The sequence below is a fragment of the Eleginops maclovinus genome, chromosome 3 (genome assembly GCF_036324505.1).
Source record: "Eleginops maclovinus isolate JMC-PN-2008 ecotype Puerto Natales chromosome 3, JC_Emac_rtc_rv5, whole genome shotgun sequence".
NCBI lineage: Eukaryota > Metazoa > Chordata > Actinopteri > Perciformes > Eleginopidae > Eleginops > Eleginops maclovinus.
Genome location: NC_086351.1, coordinates 20,701,680 through 20,726,486, shown reverse-complemented (window position 1 = coordinate 20,726,486; position 24,807 = coordinate 20,701,680). Strand labels below are relative to the sequence as shown.

The 24,807-nt window shown below is 39.4% G+C and overlaps 1 protein-coding gene across 5 annotated transcripts in view; it reads right to left on the bottom strand.

The window, feature by feature from the left end:
* snap91a (synaptosome associated protein 91a) overlaps nt 1-24,807 on the bottom strand; it is a 43,923-nt gene that overhangs the window by 17,547 nt on the left and 1,569 nt on the right. For all 5 annotated transcript variants that reach the window (XM_063879513.1, XM_063879515.1, XM_063879517.1 and 2 more), the window contains exons 2-8: nt 6,959-7,101; nt 3,756-3,831; nt 2,857-2,959; nt 2,048-2,141; nt 1,541-1,652; nt 776-882; nt 647-688 (exon numbers count right to left, since the gene is read on the bottom strand). In XM_063879513.1, the coding sequence (XP_063735583.1) occupies nt 647-688; nt 776-882; nt 1,541-1,652; nt 2,048-2,141; nt 2,857-2,959; nt 3,756-3,831; nt 6,959-7,101 (677 nt within the window). The remainder of the gene's footprint in view (nt 1-646; nt 689-775; nt 883-1,540; nt 1,653-2,047; nt 2,142-2,856; nt 2,960-3,755; nt 3,832-6,958; nt 7,102-24,807) is intronic.

Genomic DNA, 24,807 nt, shown 5'->3' with positions numbered 1-24,807 from the left:
AACAGGAGAAAAGATGCATTCTAAGAATCACTTTTATTCACTGACCCAAAAATACAGCAACTCTATGGAAATACGCACAATTTAAGAAAAGCAAACTGCTGTGCCTTATATTGTTGAACTGAAACTATGTTAAGCTCAGAGTTTTAGCAGCAGAAAACAGCCGCCTGCTCAGCAGCATTGCTCAGCATATCACAGTTTATCCAATCAGCTCTTCCAGTCACATCATCTCTCTTCATCAGAGCGCCCAATGTTTGTCTGCCGGCTGTGCACACGCTGTGCACTGTGCTTCAATTCAGTACAATCAAAAGTCTGCCTTCATTAAGCTGTTTGCTCCCTAAAGCTAGCTCTGTGCTCGCTACTCACTCTCTCAGCCTGAATGATCAATCTGCATCTCTGCAAATGGAAAGAAAATGAGGGCACACAGGAGCTGTCAATCAACACGCAACCACAGCTCATTGGTTCCATGGACAATGGAAGTGCACGGGTGTGATGTATGCCTCTTTTATACAACAAAGCATGGATCCCGTAAATGTCTGATTATAAGGAATACAGCAGAGGAAAAAAGATAAGACATGGTCTGTTAGTACGTAGCCTAAAAAACTTAAAGGATCAATGAAAATAAATAAAAGATAAGGAAAAGTCTTACCTGAGTGAGTTCAGGTATGTCATTTTTGTCTATTCCCACTTGCTATAAAAGAAGATAGTGACCCAACAGTTACCAAAGCAGTTTAAGATACAGCTGATATTCAGTGATGTAATAAGCTCTGCAGGCTACCTCAGCAATTTTGAAGAATTCTGAAACCCGGATCATTCGTGCCAGGAATCTTTTGTAGATCTCCAGCCCGTCTTTACACTGGCTTCTCTTCATCTGGAAGAATTTTTCTAGATAACAGAAGTATTGAAATATTAATATTTTTGTTCAGGATAAGTTAATGAATATTTCTGGTGGTATGTTATGTTTCAACCAATCCCATGAAAAGACCAAAACCACCAATGAATCAATCCTTGTCAAACTAGTGTGTGTGTAGCCAAAGCCTGATATATTTTATTCCTCTGTGACAGAGCTCCACTGTTGTCCAAACACAATTAAAAACACATAAGTGAGTAAATCTTCATACCATGCATCAGGCAATTTAGGGAATTTTGAGTTGATCCATCATATAGTCTTCTACTGCTGTAAATACTGGCTAAAGCACCAGAGCTGAAAATCGTCCAGACAAATGCATCATTGACTTCTGTTTGAGAATTTTTTGCTCAAAAGAAAAGGGCTGTTATAGAAAACTACTAGTTCTGTTTAACTAGATTTGTGTAGTGAGACCCATTTTTGAAGACTTCTTTTGTCAGTACTGGAAGAATAAGTAAGCTGTAGTGCAACAGAGAGGGTAGTGAAGTCGAACAGTATTAACAAGATACTAACACATTGATGGGTTTTTCATAGCTTTTGTTAAAAACACAAAGGTGCACACAATAAGCTTATCTTTTAAGGTTACTTAACTTTTGTTCATTTACTATTGAGGTGAAAGGGGTGATTATTATTTACCTAGCAGGTTGATGATGCCGTCATTGTAGCAGGCATATAACTTGATCAGATCTTTGAAGAGCAGGAGAAAGCAGGCGTTTATCACCCCGTTGTTCAGTTCTGGTGCATGCACCTGCGACAAAAAGAAATAACAAAAGAAAAAGGTGTAATAAGGATTTTGGAAATGATTATAAGGAACACAAACTAGCTTTTAATAATAAAAAACAACCAGTATTGCAATTTAAAAAACCATAAAATCTCATTAAAGTCTAATCATTTTAGAGGTTACTAGTTATATGTTGTATCCAATATATACAGTTTGTAAAAATGCAATTAAAGATGATTTATTTATCATTTTTTTATTTATCAAACTAGCTTCATAAAAGGATCTGCAATTGACATGTTGTCATAGATACTTCTGCCAGGCTACGCTTTGTTTATTTCAGTTGGCAAGCATTTTTCTGATCGTGTTTATCCCTCACTAGCCGTTCAAAGTGACTTTGTTCCCTGTTAGTGAGTGTCACTCACTTCAAAATCCAGCAGTGCGTCAATCTGGCTCTGGAGGGTGGGCATTCCTTTCAACAGCTTCTCCACCGTCATGGTCCTCATCACTCCCTCAGCTCTGAGTCACAAAGTAATAGAATATGTGAGAATCAAGTATCAGCTCTCAGACTGACAGTCTATTTATAGAACACCTGCCTGTACCTGTCACAAATACAGTACAGTGTCTGATCGCTATCCTGCATTTATATTTTTCTCTGCCAGTTCATGTGGCCTGAGGGACTATCCCCGCTGTAAGCATGAGTAATGATCCACTCTGTGTTCATCTCTGCACTCAGTACACTGGGTAAAGCTATGCACTAGGCCCAATCCAGCAGAAGTATATTCTACCAGTGTTCATTTAACTTCAAGTCAAATGTCTTCCATCATATTTAATCAACCTGACCAAAACTAGTTTTTGAATCCAGTTTAAATTGACTAAAAGTCTGAGCACTTTAATTGTAGACATAGGGTGAAAAGAGGAGCTATAGCACAGTCAGTATGAGAAAAATAAAGAGCTTTTTGAACAATAAAGCATGTCAACATGTCACAGTAGAGGTACAAAATACCCATATGAACCTGTAAATGAGAATAATATGCCCTAATTAGGTTTTTCTTAACAAAAATGATAATTGCATTCCTTTCACATGTATGAGAGCCAAGTGTGATGTGTGTTCTTCTGATGGATACAGAGGGCATGTGGGAAAGGGGCATGTTCTTAAATGGATAAGCTAACAAAGATAAAAGTCAATAGACTGAAATGTAGTGTGGTAGTGTGATGTTGTGAAAAAAGGTACCCTTTCTTGACTCGGACAAAGTCAAAAGACATCTGTCTGTAGGCGAAGGCCTTCGTGTTCAGATAGCGGCTGTAGCGTCTGATGAACGTGGACATGTCGTAGCCTGAGGAGGAAATACTCATCAGTAAAACATATTCAGTCTTCAATGTCAACTCAGAGCTGGGTATGTAGGCTCTTAAAATACTTTAAAAAAAATAAAAAAACAAGACTCAGCCGAGATGTTTCAAAATATCAAAAATCATAATGCAAAACTGGAAACAGTGGGAAACAGCTGGAGTTAGCATAGGTAATAGCAAATGGTATGTATTTATCTAACTCTTGGCAAAGAAGCGAATAAGCCTTCTCCCCCACATAAATTATAAGTATGACTTAACAATACAGAGTACTTCACTAAGGGTTCCTGTTTTCTTTATGGATTTGCAAGTTTCCTAGCACCTTAAACCCTTGGTTAGATTGATACTGAAGTATTGAATGTAATCCGGATTATGAAGTCTTTAAAATGTCTTTAAACACTGGTTTCTAAACTCTGCAAATACTCCAGTCACCCTAGAAAAAAAAATATCCATGACAACAGACTGTAAACCCATGTTTATCACCATAAAGATGGATTTAATTGAGCGGGAGAAAGGCATTAGGGAAGCTGGAACTGATGGATGGATGAAGGGGTGATTAGTTTGGTGGAAACATCCTAGCTTTTTGTCCTGTATTCTGCAGGACTCTTGTCCGTACTGTAGCTGCTTAAAACATGTGTGAAATATAAGTGTGTGGAGAGGGAGAGTGGAACCAAAAAAAATATGGTTGTGAAAGAATTGGTGACAGAAAGTCAGAGTAAAGGGATGATAAGGGTTGAGAAAGATGGAGGGCTGGTTGAAGAGAGAAAGAAAAGGAATACCACCCACCATGGGAGCCAGTTTTGTCCAGGAAGTTGCTGAGGTTGAACAAGGTGTTTCTAGATGCCAGGAACTGCATGAATTTCTGCCAGAAAGGACACATACACAGGTTTTATTATGTTTTTTCTTAGGCAGAAAATGACAGATGGTGAATTGGCTCGTCTTCCTGCTTTGGCAACATAGCTTGAGTTAGCATTATTCATAAAATGACCAGTTTCACCAGCGGATCTGTCTCGTGTGTTTTGGTTTTTCATACAAATTCGGCAAATACCTGCCCCCTACTTGCCTCTGATTTGCTCTAACTCTGAGATTGGTCTTCACTGAATGTGTATGAGAGAAATAAATAAGACATGGTTGTATACTGCTGAATATCCCCATCCTGAAGCTAAATCACAACCTTAACACATAAAGGTTATTCAAGATAAAGAAGAGAACAAATTGATTATTATTTTTGCCAGAAAATGCTGCAGTGCCGACTACACCTGCTGAAATTCAAAACCATCGCCGGAGGTAACCACTCGAGTCCCTTGTGCCCGATAACGTGCATAATCCTGATTCAACATCTTTTGCAGGGACAACCTCATTTGACTTGTAGCCAGGGCAAGTCCCTGCTTACCATATACAAAAAGGCCTAAATAAAGTTCCTTTTGCATTAGAATAATGAGTGCAGACAAAGCATGGACAGGTACAAAGCTTTCGCTGATGTGGCATCAACTCTCCAAATTGAAATAATCCAAGAAAATAGTCCTGTGTCGGGACAATGGGTGGCCAGAATAAACAAAAAAGTCAGAAATTGAAAATTAAACACTGTTAATAAAACAGGCAAAGGAAAGCTAACTGTTACTACATTTAATTTCTAGATCATCCCTAGGATTGGATTCTGATTTACAGGTACAACACTGCCAGTGCCCATATTATTGGGCACATAATATAATTATTGTTATATTATGTTCAAATTTGTAATTTTGATGCACATGGCATTCATGATTGAAGGAGACATTTCCACAGAGTGTGTGAGATCGTCTACATTAAAGGTGCATTAACAGTACTGTAAATCATGTGATAGCAGTGCACACAATTTAAAGTTAGTCTGGAGTCCTGAACACTGTCCGTGTTATCATCTCGAATGGATTACACATCTCAGCAAAATGGAAATTGAATGGGAATTAACCATAGAACACAATTCTCAGTGACAAATGAACATACAATATGTCAGCATCTAGGCTTATTATATTTCCATGATCATTTTCCAGCAGATGTCTCCATGTCAAACAAAATCAAGGAAGGTTTGATCGTTATTTAATGGGTCTTCTCTGCGCTTTCAGCTGTCTACAACAAAGCTGTACATTAGTATGAGAGGTGTGATGCTATACAAGTCTTTTTCATTTGCAATTGGAAAGATATCTAGCATCGGAGTAGCGAGGCTGCAGACTATGTGGGAGGAATATGAATATGAATTAGACACAGGAGGAGAATAGGGAATACAGCATTTAAAAGTCTCTCTCTGCAGCCCTGCATAAACAACTACATGTGGACATAACACACGTCACACACTCTGGTGATGCTTATTCAGCGGCTGTATTTACACAGACTAGAGCATACTAACATTAGGGACGGTTTAGAATACAATATACTCCCAGGGGAAATGGTATGCCTCACATTACGTCCCCTTCTCCCGCTTTCTCCAGGCACTAACAGCAAAGCCCTGGCTAAAAACAAACAGCTTTCTGGAGACAGGGCACACACTGTTTGCATATATAGCCTATTCAAAGGCTCACACACATTTATGACACTGTCCCTTTAAGCTTTTGTGGCCACATTATAACAGATAATAGCAGAAATATGGGGAAAGAAAATACTTCAGCACATTATTCATACACAAACTGAGCTGAGTGTGTGTGTGTGTGTGTGTGTGTGTGTGTGTGTGTGTGTGTGTGTGTGTGTGTGTGTGTGTGTGTGTGTGTGTGTGTGTGTGTGTGTGTGTGTGTGTGTGTGTGTGTGTGTGTGTGACTGGCTCATGCTTTATCGACAGCAGAGGTTAATGCTATTATCTTCATATCACTACATCTTTTCTGCTTTACACACAGTGCATGCTGGGAAGGCATTGGGTTCTTTTTACAGGCTGTAAAGGGGCATCTGTTTATCTCCCTTGATGCCAGTGCAGAGGGCTTCCCTTTCTTCAGCTGACAGGACATTAATGGGGTCAGGGGGTCAGTTGCAGGGGCCAGAAGGACAGTCCCTTTGCTGATTCCTTGAATGTTGCCGAGGTTTAAATGTAAATCTATGAAGTCAAAATTGCTCATAAAATCCAGTTTTCTATTTTTATTTACCTTAAGGTAGCTTTAAACCTGAAATGAAGCGACATTTTGTGTACATTTTGAGGTTAAAATGTATGCGTAGTTGATTAATACATTACACTTTACATTACATTACGTGTCCTTTTGCTGACAAGCAATTTGGAGTATTTTGCCCAAAGTTGGGGGTTGAATCACTGACCCTCTGATTGGTAAATGCCCATTTACCCACTGTGGTACAGCCGTCCAGATCAACACACCTTTCACATGATACATAGTTAGTATATCTATTGTTTAAATAAAAACTATTGATGTAGCGCAGTGTTCATCCTATCGCCCTGTTCCAAACCATCTGTCAGCATAACATGTATAGAATTATGTAACATCCTGTTCCGGTACTTATATACTTTTACTTGAGTAATGTTCTGAATGCAGAAATTGTACATGCAGTGGAGTATTTTCTGTGTGGTATTACTACTTTTACTTCAGTACATCTTCTTCATATTTCTTTGAATTTTGTGAAATGGAAGTATGAATTTCCAGTTGTTTTTGTTTACCTAACATAGCATAGCTTTTGCACATTTTAGTTGATCCAGTAGCATGCACATAAGTTAGTTTCACTGACCACATGGCCAAAAATACCACTTGTACTTACAGGCATGAAATGCATCTGAGCTCCTGTTCCAGTGTGTTTTTCAGCATGTCATTGTGTACATTGGGTTGAAAACGATGCCCTACTTTGCTTTTGAAATGTTCTGTCTGCCCTACTTTACCTGACAGCTTCTCAGTAAAACCAGCTGTCTGAACTGGGGGGTATAGTCTATTTCTCAAGGGATTATGAAGACGTACTTCTCCAGACATTAGAACCATCAACCAACATTAGTATGCACTCAGGGTATGTGTTAACAGTAGCCTCACCTCATTGCCATGCACCATGAGGTGGTGTGTGGTGATCAGGGCTTTGAAAACCACCACCCAGCTGGCGTTGCCAACCCTCTCCAGCAGAGTGTCAGCCATCGCCGGGACGTTCACATTGGTGTCCTGGGTGGCCTGGATCAGGTCTGAGAAGCATCAAAGAGAGCAGGAAAAGAAGGTCACATGGTGGTCATTATCAGGGGAGTGGTACAGTGTGTGCTGAGAGAATTTATTAAATGAAGTAATGATAACAGATGGGTGCGAAATGACAAACAGGAGGGAGGGTGTTAGAGTTAATGCGCTGGGACTGGGACTGCTGCATCTTATAGCCACACTCTCTCGCATTCTAATTTAATTCAGCATTTTCCTGAGCAGCGTTTCCTCAAAGAAACAAATGTATGAAAATGGAGTAAGATGTTTTTACTTGTGTTCAATGTAAATCTACACCTGGACCTGTTTTTTTTCTCAAGGTGCTTCTTTGGCTTTTCCTCTTATTTGAATATTTCTTGTACGATGGCCGACAGCAGTTTCAGAAATGATCCAGATTTAAAATCACAAATGGGAAATAATTGCTGCACATCCTTCATCTAGTTGGTGACTTTTCGAAAAGCTGCGCATGCGTTGTCAACCAGGTGAAGATGTTTCGTCATTTACGTGTGTTTTGGCACCTTTGTGTTTTTATTGCATCGTCAACCACCTTTTTTTCACCTATTTAGTAATAAGCACATTTATTGCAAGCACAAGGAGCTCATTTTTATCAACAACATTGCTTCTGGAAGCTGCAGTCCACCATCTTAAAAAAATGTGTTTAAATAAGTGCTTCACATTTTGCCACTTTTGCCTGGTGTGAGTCACACTCACTGCTTCTTTGTTCATTCCTGCAGCCACGCGTTAATAGCAGCACAGACAGAGTGGAATGTTGAATTCAGCTTAGAATTGTATTGCGGATCAGACGATCAGCTTTATAGATCAGAATCAGACGGACAGGTGTGAGAGACTGTCCTGGGGATATAGTGTGGCAGAGACAAGCCCTGTGTAATACAGCTAACTCTGTAGACTATAGACTCCTCAATCCCTGTTCTTATTTCTATGATATTGAATCAAATGACCATGATAACCCAAACCCTACACAAATATATTTTATGTGTTCCCTTAAGCCAGGGGTGTCCAAGTGACGGCTTGGGGGCCAAATGCGGCCCGCAGGCCATTTTGAATCGGCCCTCAGCAAATTCTAAAAGTAGAATGGAATATGGCCCACAAATTATGCTTTTGCTTGTCTTATATTGTACTTCTAAAATATATGTTAACATATATTAATGAGCCTATTTTCAAATAAATTCAGTCATTCAAAATGTAAAAAATGTTCTAACAAATCTTAGTTGATAAAAAAAAACCAATAACTTATTTCTATAACAAGCTTAAAATGTAACCTTCATATTTACTCCAATTATCAGCAATCTGAGGCTTCTGTTTTAGGGAATGAGCTGCCAACAAAATAAATGAAACCCTAAAGAGAGATGGGATGTAGGCTGTTTTTTGTTAAAGCATTTTCAAGTATCGCGCATTATTCACCTACATTTGATTTGTTTTGCTAACTTATAACTTAACTTATGAGGCGATATTCACCTCTATAAGTGGCCCAACTCTCCGTATATTTTTCTGTATGTGGCCTTCTGTGAAAAAAGGTTTGGACACCCCTGCCTTAAGCTCTCAAAGCATTTTAGCTTCTTTTTGCACCTTGTTTTGGTTTCCCAGGCACAAGTTTACTGCTTTAGATTAACACTGTCATCAGTATCATTTTTAACTGAAGCAGGCAGATTTATATGGTGATAAAAACTGTGTTACACCCACTAAACCACAGACAGACAAAGTTAGCAACTAGCTGGGGAACACAGTAGAGCATTTCCCAGTTCAAGTGCCAGATATTTCACTCAAGAGTAGGCGGAGAGCAAGACAAAGTTAGAATTAATATAGAACACTTGTTGGGAGGCGAGAAACAGGAATCTGAATCATGGCTCACATCTGCTTGATGTGTCTGTTAACATATTGGGTGATATTTGAGTAGTTAACAATATGTCAGATAGTTCTGCACCCTCGAACTGAGCAAACAATTAATCAGTGCTGCTTTCATTTGAAAACATCTAGGCTTTATCATTAAAAAAAATGTCTGATTCCAATTACCATGTACATTTCAACAATGCTAGCCAACTACTGTAGGTTGTGTTTTGTTGTTCGTAATAATAATACATGGTATTTTTATGGAACTTTTCCTAGTTTTCAAAGATGCTTTACACGCTAATAAAGAAAATAACAACAAGAAGAATCTTAAAATGAGTGGAAGAGGGTATGAAAGGGGCAGGGGGGTAGATGATTGGCAGTTGAAAGCCTTGGTGAAAAAGGTGAGTTTTGAATGACAGGAGTGTGTTGCCATTTTAAATGTGACTGGAGAGGGATTTCAGAGGCAGGGGAGGGTGGAGGCTACAGCGAAGGCCCTGTCGTCCCCAGGTCCAGAGCTTATAGTTCTAATGGGTTAGCATCAGCAGACCCGAGGTGACGGATAGGGCCGTGTTTAAAAGGGGGACACAAAGGTAGGGGGAGGCAAGGTTGACGGATTTGTAAGTGAGAAGTCATATATCGAAGTCAATTCGGTGTTTGAACGGGAGCCAGTGGAGGTCATGGAGGATAGGGGTGATGTGGTCGCTGCTTCGAGCGGACGTGAGTATGTGGGCAGCAGAGTTTTGGACACATTGTAGTTTTTTGAGGATGAATGCAGGTGAACCATAAAGGATGCTGTTGCAGTCGGGATGTTATGAAGGCATGGATGAGAGTTTCAGCCGCGGTGAAAGAGACAGTGGGTCAGAAAAGGGCAGTTCTTAGGTGGAAGAATGCAGTTTTGACGTGAGGGAGGAAAGTAAGGGAGGGGTCGAAGCTGATGCTTAGTGTTAGTATGTCAGAGATCAATCTTACACTATTTGTTCACTGTAGCTTAGCATACCTCTATAATACCAAATGAATGAGACTAATATGAAGTTGATTTCCTTCCTAATGATTAGGATAAGACTAAAACTGAAAAAATATATATTAACTGTCAAATATGTGAGCTGTCCTCCATGGCAAACCTGAGTGCGTATCTTCAGAGACAGTTTGAGGAATAAGGTACAGTAAGGAGGTGTGCGCCGGAGAGATGGACACAGAGGGAGATCAAATATGACCGGCATCTTTTTAAAAGCCCTGATTCCGCAGAGCAGAGCATCTTCTATTGAGTCCTGTGATTCATTAAAAGTGTCATATCCATCCTGCACGGTTACTGCCAGCAGACAGAGAGGCAGCAGAGAGGTGTCTATTGATTCTGCCTGCCTGGCTTAATATAGAGTAAATGGCAGTTCACCTGCGAACACGGAGCAATCTGTCACTAGAATGACATGGAACAAATTGGACGTGTCTAAAAACTCTTAGAAAAGACAGTTTTGGCAACTTCTTAAAGTCTTGATCCATTGTATTTTTAAAAGAATATAATAAATGCTTAGCTTTTGTAATTTCTCTGTGCTTTATGTCACGTTAGTGGTTAAAGAATTCCAATACACAGTTTAACAGCGGAATATTGTAAGAAATACTTGTAATCGTCCTGCTTGAGTAACGTTTGCTTTAAAATAGTACCCAAGTGAAAAAAAAGTGTCTTTAGGATGTTTAATCTAATCCATTGTTGGTATTGTTTTTTTAATACAAATATAAAAAATCACCAGTCTTATCCTTCAAGCACCTTGATCACATTAACTACTATAAGTGTGACATGAGGTTTCAAAGCCAAATACACGACGTTAAAGATCTTTACCCAACAATCTTTAAAATCATTAAATATGCCAAACATACCTTAAAGACAAATGGTAGTGGTTAAAGAGGGATATGACCAATTTACAGAATACAGATTAGGTAATTATGACTAGGGCTAGTTGTTTATTACTAAGTCATATAGTTGAATTGATCAAACTACTTTAGTTGCTGCCTTCTACAGGGAGGTTTTGCTTTCAGCTTAGTTTTTTTGTCCGTTCGTCTGTTTCTCCTCTGGATTACAGAAAAACGACTGGCTGGTTTACATGAAAATAAGCTCATGGAAGAACCTGTGAAATGTTGATGCAAATCCACATAACAGGGTTGATACAAATATTATATTTACTGTAAATAACATTTCAAGATCTACTCATGTCGGTAACTCAGAAAAAACAATCAAAGCTGACTCTTCAGTGTCCATGCTTATTCAATATTTTGACCTAAAGCACTTGGACCTAAGAAAGTGGGAAGAACGACTTCACTACTTGGGAAATGACACCCTCCAAAGGCCATTGTTGATCTGAGGTTCACACTGTCCAAAGAGACGGACTGAAGATGGAGATGGAACTAACTGTAGATGAAGATTCTTAGGATTTTGAGATTCTCTTTATAATGAGAATTTCAGACTAGGACCAGTGTTTTCCATTCAAACATGGTTTAATTAACAATAACTAATTAATGTGTCTGTCTCTGTTTTGCCTTGAATTTCGATGAGAGCCACAAGTGTTTCACAAAAAATAATGTATTGCTGCATTTTAAAAATTGAACATAAAGATTTGTTTCTGCTTTATAATTCATGGATTTATTTCCATGAATAAATCAAGTCCTGAAAGCCACAGTGAGTGTGGATGTAAAGGGACTGCATGAACAGTCATGCAAAAACGCATTCAAGGTCACTTTGCTTTGACAGCTGAGCTATAAGTCTGCTAGCGCTTTTGCTCCCTCCATCATGCTTTCATCATGCCGTAATGAATGCTGTGCACGTCTTCCTCAGTAGTAGGAAACACACACGCACATAAACATGCACACTGCACACACTCCAATTGAGAAGGATAATCCCTACAGGGCTGATGAGTCAGCAGCCTGAATCATCCTACACGTTTCATCTCTCCTTCTCTATCTGTATCCATCTCCGTCTGTCGCTCTGCCTGTCTCTCTCTTTGTTTCCCACAGTGAGTGTAGCTGTTTTTGCCAGACTGTGAAACCAACTGCACAGTCACAACCTAAATATCTACATTAATCGATCCCATTAATATACACATAATCATGTCCTAAAATGAGTACAATAACCAAATGAGAAGGGCTGTAGCCTAACTCAAGACAGAAATGTGTTTTTTAATGATCGTTGCAGCCATATGGCATGCATACTCGTCTGTTGGATAATGTGCTGGAAGATGTCTTGGGAAATATTCAAGCATGCAGCAGAAAAGACTCCTGCGGACAGAGAAAGTGGCTGAGAGTCTTCGCTCTGATTGAGATGCTGAACAACAATTCAGCATGAACTCCTGACTCACCGTCTCCCCCCACACACACACACACACACACACACACACACCTTCCTTTTCAATTATTCATGTGTGAGTGTGAGTAAGAAAGTGAGGCAGCTCGATATGTGGCCCATCTCAAGCGCTAGCGCACACAGATAGTCACGCTGAATATCAATTACTGGCATACTTGGATACATATTCCATATCCTGCATGTTGCAGCGTACAGCAAATTGAATCCTGAATATGTTATTACTTCCCTGCCAGACTAACACATAGTGAATTACACATTTTACATACAAACAATTCAAGCAATCTTAAAGACTAACAACATTTCTAAAATAATATTCCATTGATTTATGATTGATTTTTCATAAACCTGAAGGAACTTCAAAAATACTTTTACCTACAGCAATATCACACATGCACACGCACACTGCAAAAAAAAGAAAAATTAAAGCTTGGTCAAGAAGTAGAAGGAACCCTTAATCGTCCCACAGAGGGAAATGTACATTCTGCATTTGATCCATCTTAGTGTTCGGAGCAGTAGGCTGCCTATGTGCGGCGCCTGGCGAGCAGTGTAGGGAACAATTCATTGCTCAGGGACACCTCGTAGCACTTGGTCTTTCAGGGACTTGAAACGTTGACCTTCCGGTTCCCTACAGACTTCGCAACCACCGCCCATAATGGCCCCATGTGCAAGCTCCTGATTACATTATCATTGTGGGAGTAAAAGAGGAAGTCAAGTAACGTAGCATTGAGGAAAACACTGGACTTTTACCCAAGAAAAGAGCTAGTGTGAAACCAAAGTCAATGCTGGCTTGTTTTATATTATGTATGTAAGTTAGGGAACATAACTTATGTCATGTTATAACGTGTTGGATAATATACTTAACATTGCGTACATAATGTAATTCGTAACATACTTCTCGTAAGGAACATGTTCCGTAACGTAGCTTAGGTTGGAAGTGTTTTGGAAAATAATTGCTTGTGGTCTTTTGTGTCACTAAACAATATACAGTAAATGTTGCTCTGCTTTATAATGTAAGTTTCCATGAGCTAATCAAGTCAAATGTACTGTATTTATAAAGAGACTGCATCCAAAAATGCATTCAAGGTCCCTTAGATTAAGTCAGGTTGCAAATGTAACAGGTAAGTAACATACCTAATTACATTGCATATGTACCCTTTTTTGCAATGTACATAGCTTAGGTTACATAGGAAACATGCTTTGTAACATACTTAACTTATGTTACAATCTGAACATTTCCCCTAAAGTTCCCGGTTAATTGTTGAAGAAAATGTTGACATGTGGGCCTGGGGCCAACTGCGGCCCTTGGTCCATCTTTAATTTGCCCTCAGGAAATAATAACGGTTAATGTAATAGGGCCCACACATGAAACTTGTGCTTGTCTTTTAATGTACTTCTTAATATGTAAAAATATATTAGATCGTGTATGTATTAATAAGCCCATTTTTCAAATAAATTCAGCAAATTCAAGTTGAAAACACTTTCTAAAAAATATAAATAGAAAAAGCCCAATTACTTATTTGTATAGCAAGCTTTAAATACACCCCTGTTATTTTGCCTTATTTGGCCCTCAGTAAAAACTGTTTTGACACCACTGATGTAGAGTGTCGTAGTTGAAAGTGCAGGCCGACATATCTGACCTATTTTCTGAGTTGGGTGTGAGAATTTGTTGGCCATCATGACGCAGTCTCCTGCACTGTCCTTGAATGACATGTCTCTCAGCATACAAACATGTCTTTCAATCAAAGCTGGGGATTATTAGCTGTTACACTAGGTTATTCGTGATATGCGGATTACAAGAGCCTCTACACATTTATTTTGCTATGTTACAAAGACACATTCTTCTCTGCTCTAATTTACAGAGACAGCACCTGATCCGTCATTTGTGCAGCACAGCGAGCAAAGAGAGGACACCATGCCACATCCATGTCACATCCATGTCACATCCTCTACAAAGAGCTAACCCTGGGCGTGCAGTTGTAAAATGAGAGGGAGGAAAAAAACATGAGAGAAAGGTACCTGTCTTCAGCACACGTTCACAGGCACATATGCTAACACGCAGGCCACATACACGCAAACAGAGCTCATGCTAAACTCTTGAGAATGCAGCCACGGATGAGTCAGACTCAGCTCTCTTGTTTTAAAAAGGCAAAACAAATGTATGCACAATATGCAGGCTCATCTGTTATGCATAAGATGTCTGGTAAAATTCTCCCAAAATGACATTGTACCATGCAAAAAAGCTAACCCTGGGGACACACAAAGAACTGATCCCTTAAAAAAATATGTCCCTGTTTGGCCACAGCTCATAATAGCGTGTTTCTTTCTAAAAACACATGAAAGAGTTGCATGCAAGTGACACATTCATTCACACCAATACAAATGGCCAATGGGGCTAAGTAATATGCTTCCTTCTTTATTAGCCTTTCTCATTTCTGAACAGCAATGAATAAAATAATATAGTTATGTTTATTGTAATAAAGGTCACTCAATGCACCTTAATGGCTTTTAAATGTGTTTTTGATTGCTTTTAGATTAGGAGAGGTAAAGCATGCGCAGTGTCAGACTGAAGCTACACAGACAGTTCTTTAGTGACACAGATTCACACTTGCTTTATGATCTTTTTCCAGATTTACTGATTATAATAAAAAGATAAAACAACAACAACAACGATGTGGGCGTGATGAAAGATATTCAATAAGCATCTATTCATTTGGATAAAGCAGATTAATTTGGCTGCACAAATAACCAGAATCAACACAAAACATGTTTCCGAGGAGAACAGGGATGAACATGGCGTAGTGCATTCTTCTCACTTTTCATTTTATTTATGGGGTCATTATCAATAAAAAAATATTGAATATGTCCAGATATACACTCTTGCAAAGGTATCCCTTTAGCAGGTGAACCAATGGGCTTGTATTGATCAAGATCTTCTACTTTTACACTTTGGACTCATGTGCTCTATTGACCCACACAGAGTCAGATAACTGTCACTGAATACTATATCAGGAAGCCCTGCAGCATCTGCAATACCCAATACACAGCTGCCAGGACTCTGATTTTAAATGGCACCATTTAACATATCAGTAACTGTCAGTGATATCAGAGCTGCATGTGTGTGAGGGAAACGGAAAACAAACTGCCGAATGATTGCACCGTAGGACAGACCTCGCACAGACGCACACTTGCACGTCACACTTGCAACATCTTCTTACATTTGTCTACAAATGTACCAAGGGGACATGCCAAGGTGGTTTCCTAGGCAACAAGTTCTCATATGTGCAGTTGATTCAAGGATGCTGGTACATTCCTTTGAAATTATATTCAAGTGCAAGTTCCCACGGCAGCAAACTGATAGGAGTCGTCCATACAAAGCCAGATGTATCATATGTGAGTCATACCAGCCTTCACAAAGCGGAAAGATTCAGCACTGACTCAAATTCATTCTCATGTCTTCACATAGGCTACCTCTTATGCTGAGCATTAATGTCATTTTACATGTTCAAATTGTTAATCTTTCATCATATATTTAAGATTGTTGAATAGTTGACTCGTAAACAGGAGTATCAATGTATTCACTACACTTTCAGTGCAGTACAAGCCACGCTGCATGATGCCTTGTTGAGCTACACATGAACGGACCATGAGAGCTCAGTTTATTTTTAGCTCCTCTCACCCTCAAGCAACATACAGGGGGAAGGGAAAAAAATACCCAGATAGTTCAGTGGCTCAGCGTACCAATGCTGTGTGGCAGCAAAACAAAGAGGAAGCCAATGGGAAACAGGCACTGTGGAGGATGGAAGTGACATCTGAGTAGAAAGCCAGCGTGCCACATTATGCTGCTCGGCTGCTGGTGGATGCAGATAGCAGCGCAGTTTTTACTAAGATGCTTTAGCTTTCAGTGACATTTCACTGGATTTTGTTTGCTGTTGATGCACTGACATATTTACTTCTTTTAATTTTACAAACACATGAATAAATGTAAGTTATGTGAAAGCTATGAGCGTGAGGTCAACTGAAAGCAATTGGCAAAGCAAAAATGCACTACAGAATACTTGGTATGTATAGGCTGCAAACCACAAACTAAAACTTGGTAAATATTTCAGGATAAATGCCAACGTGGATTTTATAGTCATTTTAAAGCTTCACACTTGCAAATTCACAGCAATTATTTAGTGAGCAAGTTATAGCTCTTTATCTTACATTATTTTTGAAGGCAGGCGAAACATTATTTTGTACCCTTCCACCCTTCATTACCATATAATACAAAATCCAGTAGGAGATTCATTAACCAGCTTGAGTGTGCTGTAAGTTTTAGGCTACAGAACTACAAAAACATACTGTAACATTTTCAAAATGATTAGCTGTGAGAACATGATTTTAACTTATTAGTTTGCTAGCTTTTTCTCATATTAAAGCAGCTTAGTTTAGCCAGCTCAAGTTTTAGATAAACTCAACAGGGGTCAGGCAAAAAGCCAACATCATAGCTACAGTAGTCTGCGGCTAGTAGCCTACTAGTGGCTTGACAGTAAATAACAGTAGCTTGTTCAGCTAACAGCAGTGTGTTAGCATGGTAGCAGCCCAAATGCTGCCTGAAAGCCTGCTCTTTAGTGAACAGTAGCCTAAAGACTAAACAACGAACAAAGCATGGTCGGTTTCGCTTCCTGTGGCCATGTGTTAGCTTGTTTTGTTGGAATGTTCAGCTAGCCACTTGTGTTAGCATGCGATCAGAAGAGTATCTTTCTACAAAGCTTCAGAAAACTAAAACAGACATTTTAAAACTGTGCTAGCAATGCTGTGACATGTGTGTGATGATGACAAGGTTGTTTCTGTAGTTAACACACTTTCTTTTCTTTGAAACCTTTTGCTTAAAGGTGCCATAGAAAGCATCTATCTGGTATTTTAAATTGTTCTCTGATGTCTACAAAGAAGGTATATAACTTTGGTTGATCCAAAAAATGTCCAGATGCGGTTTTACAGGCCCATTTACAATCCTATGATTTGGTCCTCGAATGAAACAAGCTGAATTGCCTTATTTGGGGCTCATTTAAATAATTAGGACGAGCTCTGCTCTGATTCGCTGGGTTACAAGGAGCAATCCATGGCTGCCATGAACCATGGAGGCTATTGGCATCCAACCTTACATGTTTGAGCCTTTATCGGAGGAGGAAACCCGATGAATTTGAAGAACAGCCAGTTGGTCGGAGATTGGAGAGCAATACCTGATTGACTGTCTTGGTCAAGGGGATGATTATTCCTTAATGGAGAAACTTTTCAAACTTTGGAGAACATTTTTTTGCAAATTCAGGACCTGAGGCAGAACTCTGACAAAGTAATAACAAAACAGAAGGAAACCCGAGCCCTGTGCATTATTCATATGGAGCAAGGGTGTAGACATGGCCTTTTAATATTTGAGCTGCTTGCAAGGCTGCTCAGCTGTTTACCTGCATGCCAAGACAAGAGACTATTAATGTATAATTTATTCTGGGAATGGAAATACTCAGCATGTACATTTAGGCCATTTTAGTACTAAAAATCCCCCCAGAGATTGAACTCTACTGTAATATTAATGTTTTCATCCTCAGAGTAGCAGTGTCAAGGGCATTTCGACCTCCAAAAATATCAGAAAGAATACTGAGAGGCATGGCAAGAGGTGGGAGGTATTTGGAAAAGAGAAATCCATGTGAATTAGATGCTCTGATTTGAAGCAGATAATGGTCTGATAGCAGATAGGGGATCTTGGTCACAGCTCATTAATCTGGACACACACTGTTGGTAAGACAGTCCTCCTCCCACACAGTGTTTGACATAAGAGAGGCATTCTGGGGTGTTCGCAGCGCCCGCTGTGAGATCAGCACTGCAGTTCATGCTGAGCGCTCTCACCAACCTCCTTTCACATTCCTCTGTTCACTGCAACTGGCCATTAGGCAAGCATAGCACATAATTGTTATAAAGTACTAAGAATAAAAGAGAAACATGGGTAGGACTGGTGGTGGCGGGTGAAAGATAGAGTGGGCGAGGCAAAAGTGAAAACATACGAGTACCAATTAACTGAAAAGCAAGTCTGGAAGATGCTGGAGGATACTTTTCCTCCTTGTAGAGAATAATGAGTCATAGTTAACTGTGCCACATGTTTGTCTCTATTATTCGAGGGAAGTTAAGGTTAGTTTCGTAAGATTTGGTGAAATATTTAGAATGACTCAACACCAAAGAAGACACACAATACATCTCAGTGATGTGATTCTGACTTTTTGCTCAAATTGAATAAAATGATCTTTTAGAACCAAACCTCCGGAGAGAATTGTCATAATTGCCGTTCGTACACAAGACTCAATGGTAGATGCTCCATGTTTACACCTTAGCAAGTCATAGGCCTGTGTCATTTATAAATTCCTAAACATTTTTTAATATTTAAATCACTTTGCTCTGACAACAGAAACATGTCATATATGTGTTGGAGATGTCACACTGCTGCATGTTAAACCCCTGGAAACTAGTCCCAACACAAAGGACTGTAACTGTGAAGCAGCATAAAAAAGAACTAGCAGCCGTCCCAATGAATATATCCACACTGACATTTTCAGGCATGACAAAAAATATGAATACTGAATTTTTAACTTCAATGTTTGATGCACGCTGGGAGTGAAGACAGCTTTCCTGGCACAGAATTTGACTGACAGTCCATGGACACGAGTGCTTCAGCTACTGTTGCCAGGAGACATGGCATCCTTTATAAATTTCTGTCTGGTTGATACCTGAAGCAAAAACACAATCTTACGGGCAAATAGCTGACAAAAGAGAGGCTATGAACCTTAATAATCCCAGACTGCTAGAACAGGTATTTATTTTATAGCTTTTTCCAGTGGCAACAGCTACTACAACGTTAAGGCACTCCTTTACAAGGGTTCAAATATCCATGTTATTGCTGCAGAGTTAGAAGAGAAACGTGGCAGGTTACGACGAGTGCTTTCAGAACGGACCTGTGTGTAATAGTTTATGTTGACTACTGAACTTATGTACACAAGAAGAGGGCAAATTTACACTCTGCATTTGACCCATCATAGTGTTAGTAGTGGGCTGCCATTATGTTCAGCGCCCAGGGAGCAGTATACGGAACAGTGCCTTGCTCAGGGACACCTCGGTAGTACTTGGTCTTTCGAGGACTTGAACCGGTGACCTTCCTGTTCCCAAGCCAAGTCCCTATGGACTTTGCAACCTTTGCTCTACAAATGAATTCAACCTCACCTGAACATAATTTTAGCCCTAACAATGATCTTTTTCTTACACTAACACAAGTAGTACTGTATGTGGCTTAAACCAAGTACTTTTTTTAAAATTCAAGATGTACATATTTAAAACTGTGCATCCTTATATGGTGGCTCATTTTGATGACTGTAAGAATTGGAAGTTAAATAACATGCAAAAAGCAAGCTATACCTTTAAACAAAGCAGTAAAATGTTAAGCTTTTATAACTACCATAAGTACATCTTGCCTTAACTGGATTTACTACACTCATTGTAATGCCCTTGAAGTACAAACTGTGCATGTGTAGGGTATTACAGCATGTCAGATAATTAAAACATCAGATTGAAAATAGCTTGAACACGCGCTAACAAACATGAGACTTTACAACCCCTTCCCCCGTTTCAGGGCGACAGTCTTTCTCTCAAATGTGGCAACACATTGATTGTGACTCATGTTGTGGCAATAGCACCTTCGCAGCGAAAGGGGACTCAGCATGCTGTTTATGTTTTCTAACTGCTTACCCTTCTGTCTCCCCCATCACACACACACACACACACACACACACACACACACACACACACACACACACACACACACACACACACACACACACACACACACACACACACACACACACACACACACACACACACACACACACACACACACACACACACACACACACACACACCCAGCAGGTCCATGGATCCTGCATTAGCTTTGAGCAGAGTATAATCCCATGTGTTAAAAAAACCTGGTAACAACAGCAGAAGGATTACGAGGTTGGGGTGACACTAGCAGCAGTAGATAGAGAGGCTAGCAGAAACAGGAGAAGGGCAGAGCCTGTATTTGGGGACCAAGGCCATCTTCATTTTGCAGACCCTGTTACACTTAATCTCTTCCTGTTACCCTGTGGGCCACAGATACCCTGCATGTCTTCTGATCCATCTTCAGGGCCTTTGGGTTCACACTGAGAAGAAAAAGTGCCTGTCGCACATTCACTTGCCTCATGGTGGATGTATAAAATAAATGGGCCCATTGATTGAAGTAATTCTTTGGCAGCAGCTGTTTTGGGTTATCAAGGTAAGCCAAGTTTCAATGTCCTGCAGCCGCAGAATGATGTAGAAAAAGAGTGTGCCAGGCTTATAATTGAAAACTTAATTGAAGCAGTTGCCAGATATTGTGTTATCTAGTCCAATCAATGCAAATAGACAGAGACACTGCAGTGTCCTAAACACAGCCCTGACGAGAGTGTTGCAGGTCAGAAGATTAAGAAGGCTAGTATAAAAAGTGAGGTGTAAATGCTGCTCTCATCTCATCCAATTTGGTGTTTAGCTTTGTTAGCTTAAAGTACAACTGATGAAATTAACCCTTGAGCCACTTCAAATATGGGTGACAAGTATCAATATCTTTTACAATATTTTTATCTGCTGATGAAAACTCCTAAACCGCAGAATTCTTCTAACAACGAATGTCAAGTGAGTTTCATATTTAGTTAGTAGTTGTCACAAAACCATAGAAGATGCATGTCTTTTGCTTGTTCATTGTTGAAGTAAAGTGTCTTTTAATATTTCAATTAACACAATTATTATTGCATTAATAAATGTATACAGGATATCAGTGACTGCCTTTTGCTGCAAAAATGTATCATTTGCATACTCATCCTCATGCACACTGCTAGTGATGCCATCTTTACACGCTTCCTTTTATTGTAGCTTCAGGATTTTGTGTCACTGACAAAAACGGCAGATATTCTAGGCAATGATCGTCTTTGCTCCCAGTCATTATCCTCCTGACTCACAGCTGCACCTCTTTCTCTGCATCCCTACTTATGTCCACAAAACAACCACTCAGTTGCATCCTCCTTCCTTCTTTTTCTGGGATGCTGCCAACGACATGTGGCATACAAGCGCGACTCGTGCATGCACACAGAGGCACACACAAGCAGCCACTAAGCTATCGAGAGCCTTCTGTAAGACACTCGGGCCGTGTGGGGTGTCAGGCAATCTGTGCTGCTGCCTGAGCTCTAATCTTTTTAGATTTTGGAGGACTTCTGATCCGTATCGCTGTCATCTGTCAGGCTCCTAACATAAACAGGAAATGTGTGCCCTAGAGACACATACGTACTATTGTGCAGATATTAGGGTTCCTTTTTTCTTGTAGCCTTTTCTTGTTCATCGTATTCACAATTTGTGGCCTGAAGACACAAATCATAAAGTAAGACCACTATTTTTTACTTTAAAGGAGCCCTATATGTTCAGTTTCAGGTTCATATTTGTATTTTGCAGATGTTTCAGATGGGGGGGTGGGGGAGAGGAGTGTGTGGGAGAGAAACTCCCTCTGGATGGAACTTTGGGATTTTAGCCTTTGCAGATCATTTAAATGCGCAAAAAACTATAGAACACACTACACGAAAGGGGGAAAAGCATAATACGGACCCTTAATGGAAAGGTCTCAATCTGCTTTACAATTATAGGTTAGTAGGGTTAGGTAGTAGGGTTCCAAACTCAGCTCTTTTAAAACTTACCAAACAAATGACATCAGTACTATTAGGTAGAGAAAGGCCTGGTCAAACACATGTATTAAAGAAAATGAACAGTGTTGGATACATACAAATACAACATTTACTGAATTTAAGGTACCGGCTCAAATGTTAATGGATCTCAACCCTATAGGTTAGTTTTAGGGTATAAAACAAAGAAACCAAGCTGCCTGCAAACAGACATATACGGCTAGAAAATTGTTGTGGTGCATTTGGAAGAGGAAGGACCTAATTCGGTCTAAAAGCTTCTCGGGTTTTCACCATCTCTGTCGAGGCTTTGAGGTCACAGCATGAGAAGCTTATTGCTCTGCTGCTTTCTGGATGATCAGCTGAGCAACAGACCAATACACATTTGGCCGTAAGTGGAACAATCCATAAAGGATTAGTTATAGACTATGGACAGGTTCTGTCAAGACCTGCCAGGATTTAAGACTAAGATAATAGAAGACCTTGTTAATCCTCCTAGAGTTGTACTTTTTGGAAATGTATTGCATTATATTGCTTTGATGATGCTGATCAGATTGACCGACTACATTATTTAATGGACGTCGCAACCCAACGCTGGAGCTCAATTGGAGGATGACAAGAATAAGCATGATAATTAATCTTTTACTTTCACAATTCAGCACATATGTAAGTAGCAGCTCTCTTTAGCTTATAGTTACCCAGAAAATACGGGCAAAAAAATGATTGCAATCAATAATATCTTTCCATCATCTTAATATAATTAAAATATGAGCATCTATTTTGATAGGAGTCAGAATATACATGAGCAAAACATGCTAAATACATGTGACCGTGTGCAAACAGCAGAAATGAATCATTAGCATGACGGGAAGATCTTTGAAGCGGAATGAGGGGCTAATTACCAAGATGAATTAAGATGCTGGTGGTTTGGAAAAGTAAAATATGATGTACTGAAACACAGTTTTATTAAGATGGACTTCAAACGACATTTCACAAAAATACAATTATTGTTATGAAGATTGATGTAATGAATAATGTAATGAATAGTGCATAAAGAGACTTTTGTGTAGAGCACTGTGACTTTGTTGTTCAGCAACAGGTTTCTCTAAAATTCTAGATAAATATTCCTCCTAGTTGTAAAAACCGATGAACTTCAGTTGCCTAAAGCAGCACATTGGGTAAATGTCATTTGCGGATAAAATGACATATAATGTCAGAAAATATCCCGAGGCATATCTACCATTGTTGCATTAATTCACCTTTCAAATAAGCCCTTTACTTATAAAATAGTTTATTTAAGTAATCAAACAAACCTGTATTCTGCATCAACCGAAAGTGTTTGTATAAAATTAAGTTGTCCTTACTTTTACTAAACAGTGACCACTATGGCCACAAGGGGCAATTACAGGATAACGGGAATGCATTTGCCTTCTGTTAACCAAGAAAATGTAGATGATATGTGCAACAGTAACTAAACCAAAAAAACAACAAACTGAATTATTAATCTCAACTAAACAGCTGGCTGTTTAAACGTTTGCTATCATTAGCCACTATAAGCTACTAGTCATATCAGACCAAGCAAGGCTGAAGAAGCAAAACCTTGGGACATAAAGAAATAACTGTTTTCTCTCATGGATTCAACAATCCATTATTAAGAGGTAGCTCTGTGTGTCTGTCTTCTCTTAAGAGTTTTTTGTAGGTGACTGAGAGAGCCAAAAGTGGAGGGCAGTGCTTCCTCTGTATTCACCACAACAAAGTGCTGACACAAACCTTGGCCAACTTTCCTCTGCTATGATCCAATGCAGTTAATCTTTCATTTTCATTTTTCAGTCTGGACACGAACAGATAGGAGGATCGATTTCTCCGCTGGGTTTGATTTTGTCATCTTGGGCCATTTCTTCAGATTTTATACTGAGGACATGATGAATGGCTAACTCTGGAATGGCTCATATGTGGTGCAACAGTGCATGTCTGGTGTTAATAAGTCATCTCTACACCAACCTGTGGTTAATATAATGACATAAATGTGTACATTGTGCATATGATTTTTTAAGGCCAAAGTTTCTCTAATCAGTTTATTCTTTTATGGCCCATCAATCAATTTGCCCCTGCTACTCTTTAATACTAGTCCCTTGAGTGTTGTCATTCAAATCCATTCAATTGTTTGTCACAGTTAATTAAGGTATATCAATGTACTAAAATATTTGTCTTCATCTGCCGAGATGTTAATGCACGATCACTTCTTACTGCGTTTCTAACTTCTAACAGCCAAATACATATTTCTTACCTTCTCAAATTACTGAACTGGCTTTCATGAAAATTGGTGAAATAGAGTAGAATGGGCCAAGGGCCACACTACAGTTTGGAGAAACTACAAGATACACTTGATTGTAAAATCAAATAGGGATTCACAATCCCTACCTTTCCAATATCTGGGCTTTCATCAGCTAATACACGGGACGAATACAGCTCTATCACTCATTATGTGGAAGAGAAACTAGACTTAAACAAAGCTTTCCTAACTCTGTCAAATAGGTTATAGATATGACTGGCCCATTATCCCCTATATCTGATCCAGCTATTTGAGTTAGTATGGGACAGATATCCAATTTCAGTTCCGGTGCAACACGACTTAGATATTCATGGGAATGAAAACATACGTTTGTGTATGAAGAGCAAAACTTTCTAGCACCCAGACAGTGACACCTTTCTAAACATCACTTTCCTTAAGTCCACTGTAGTATCATTTG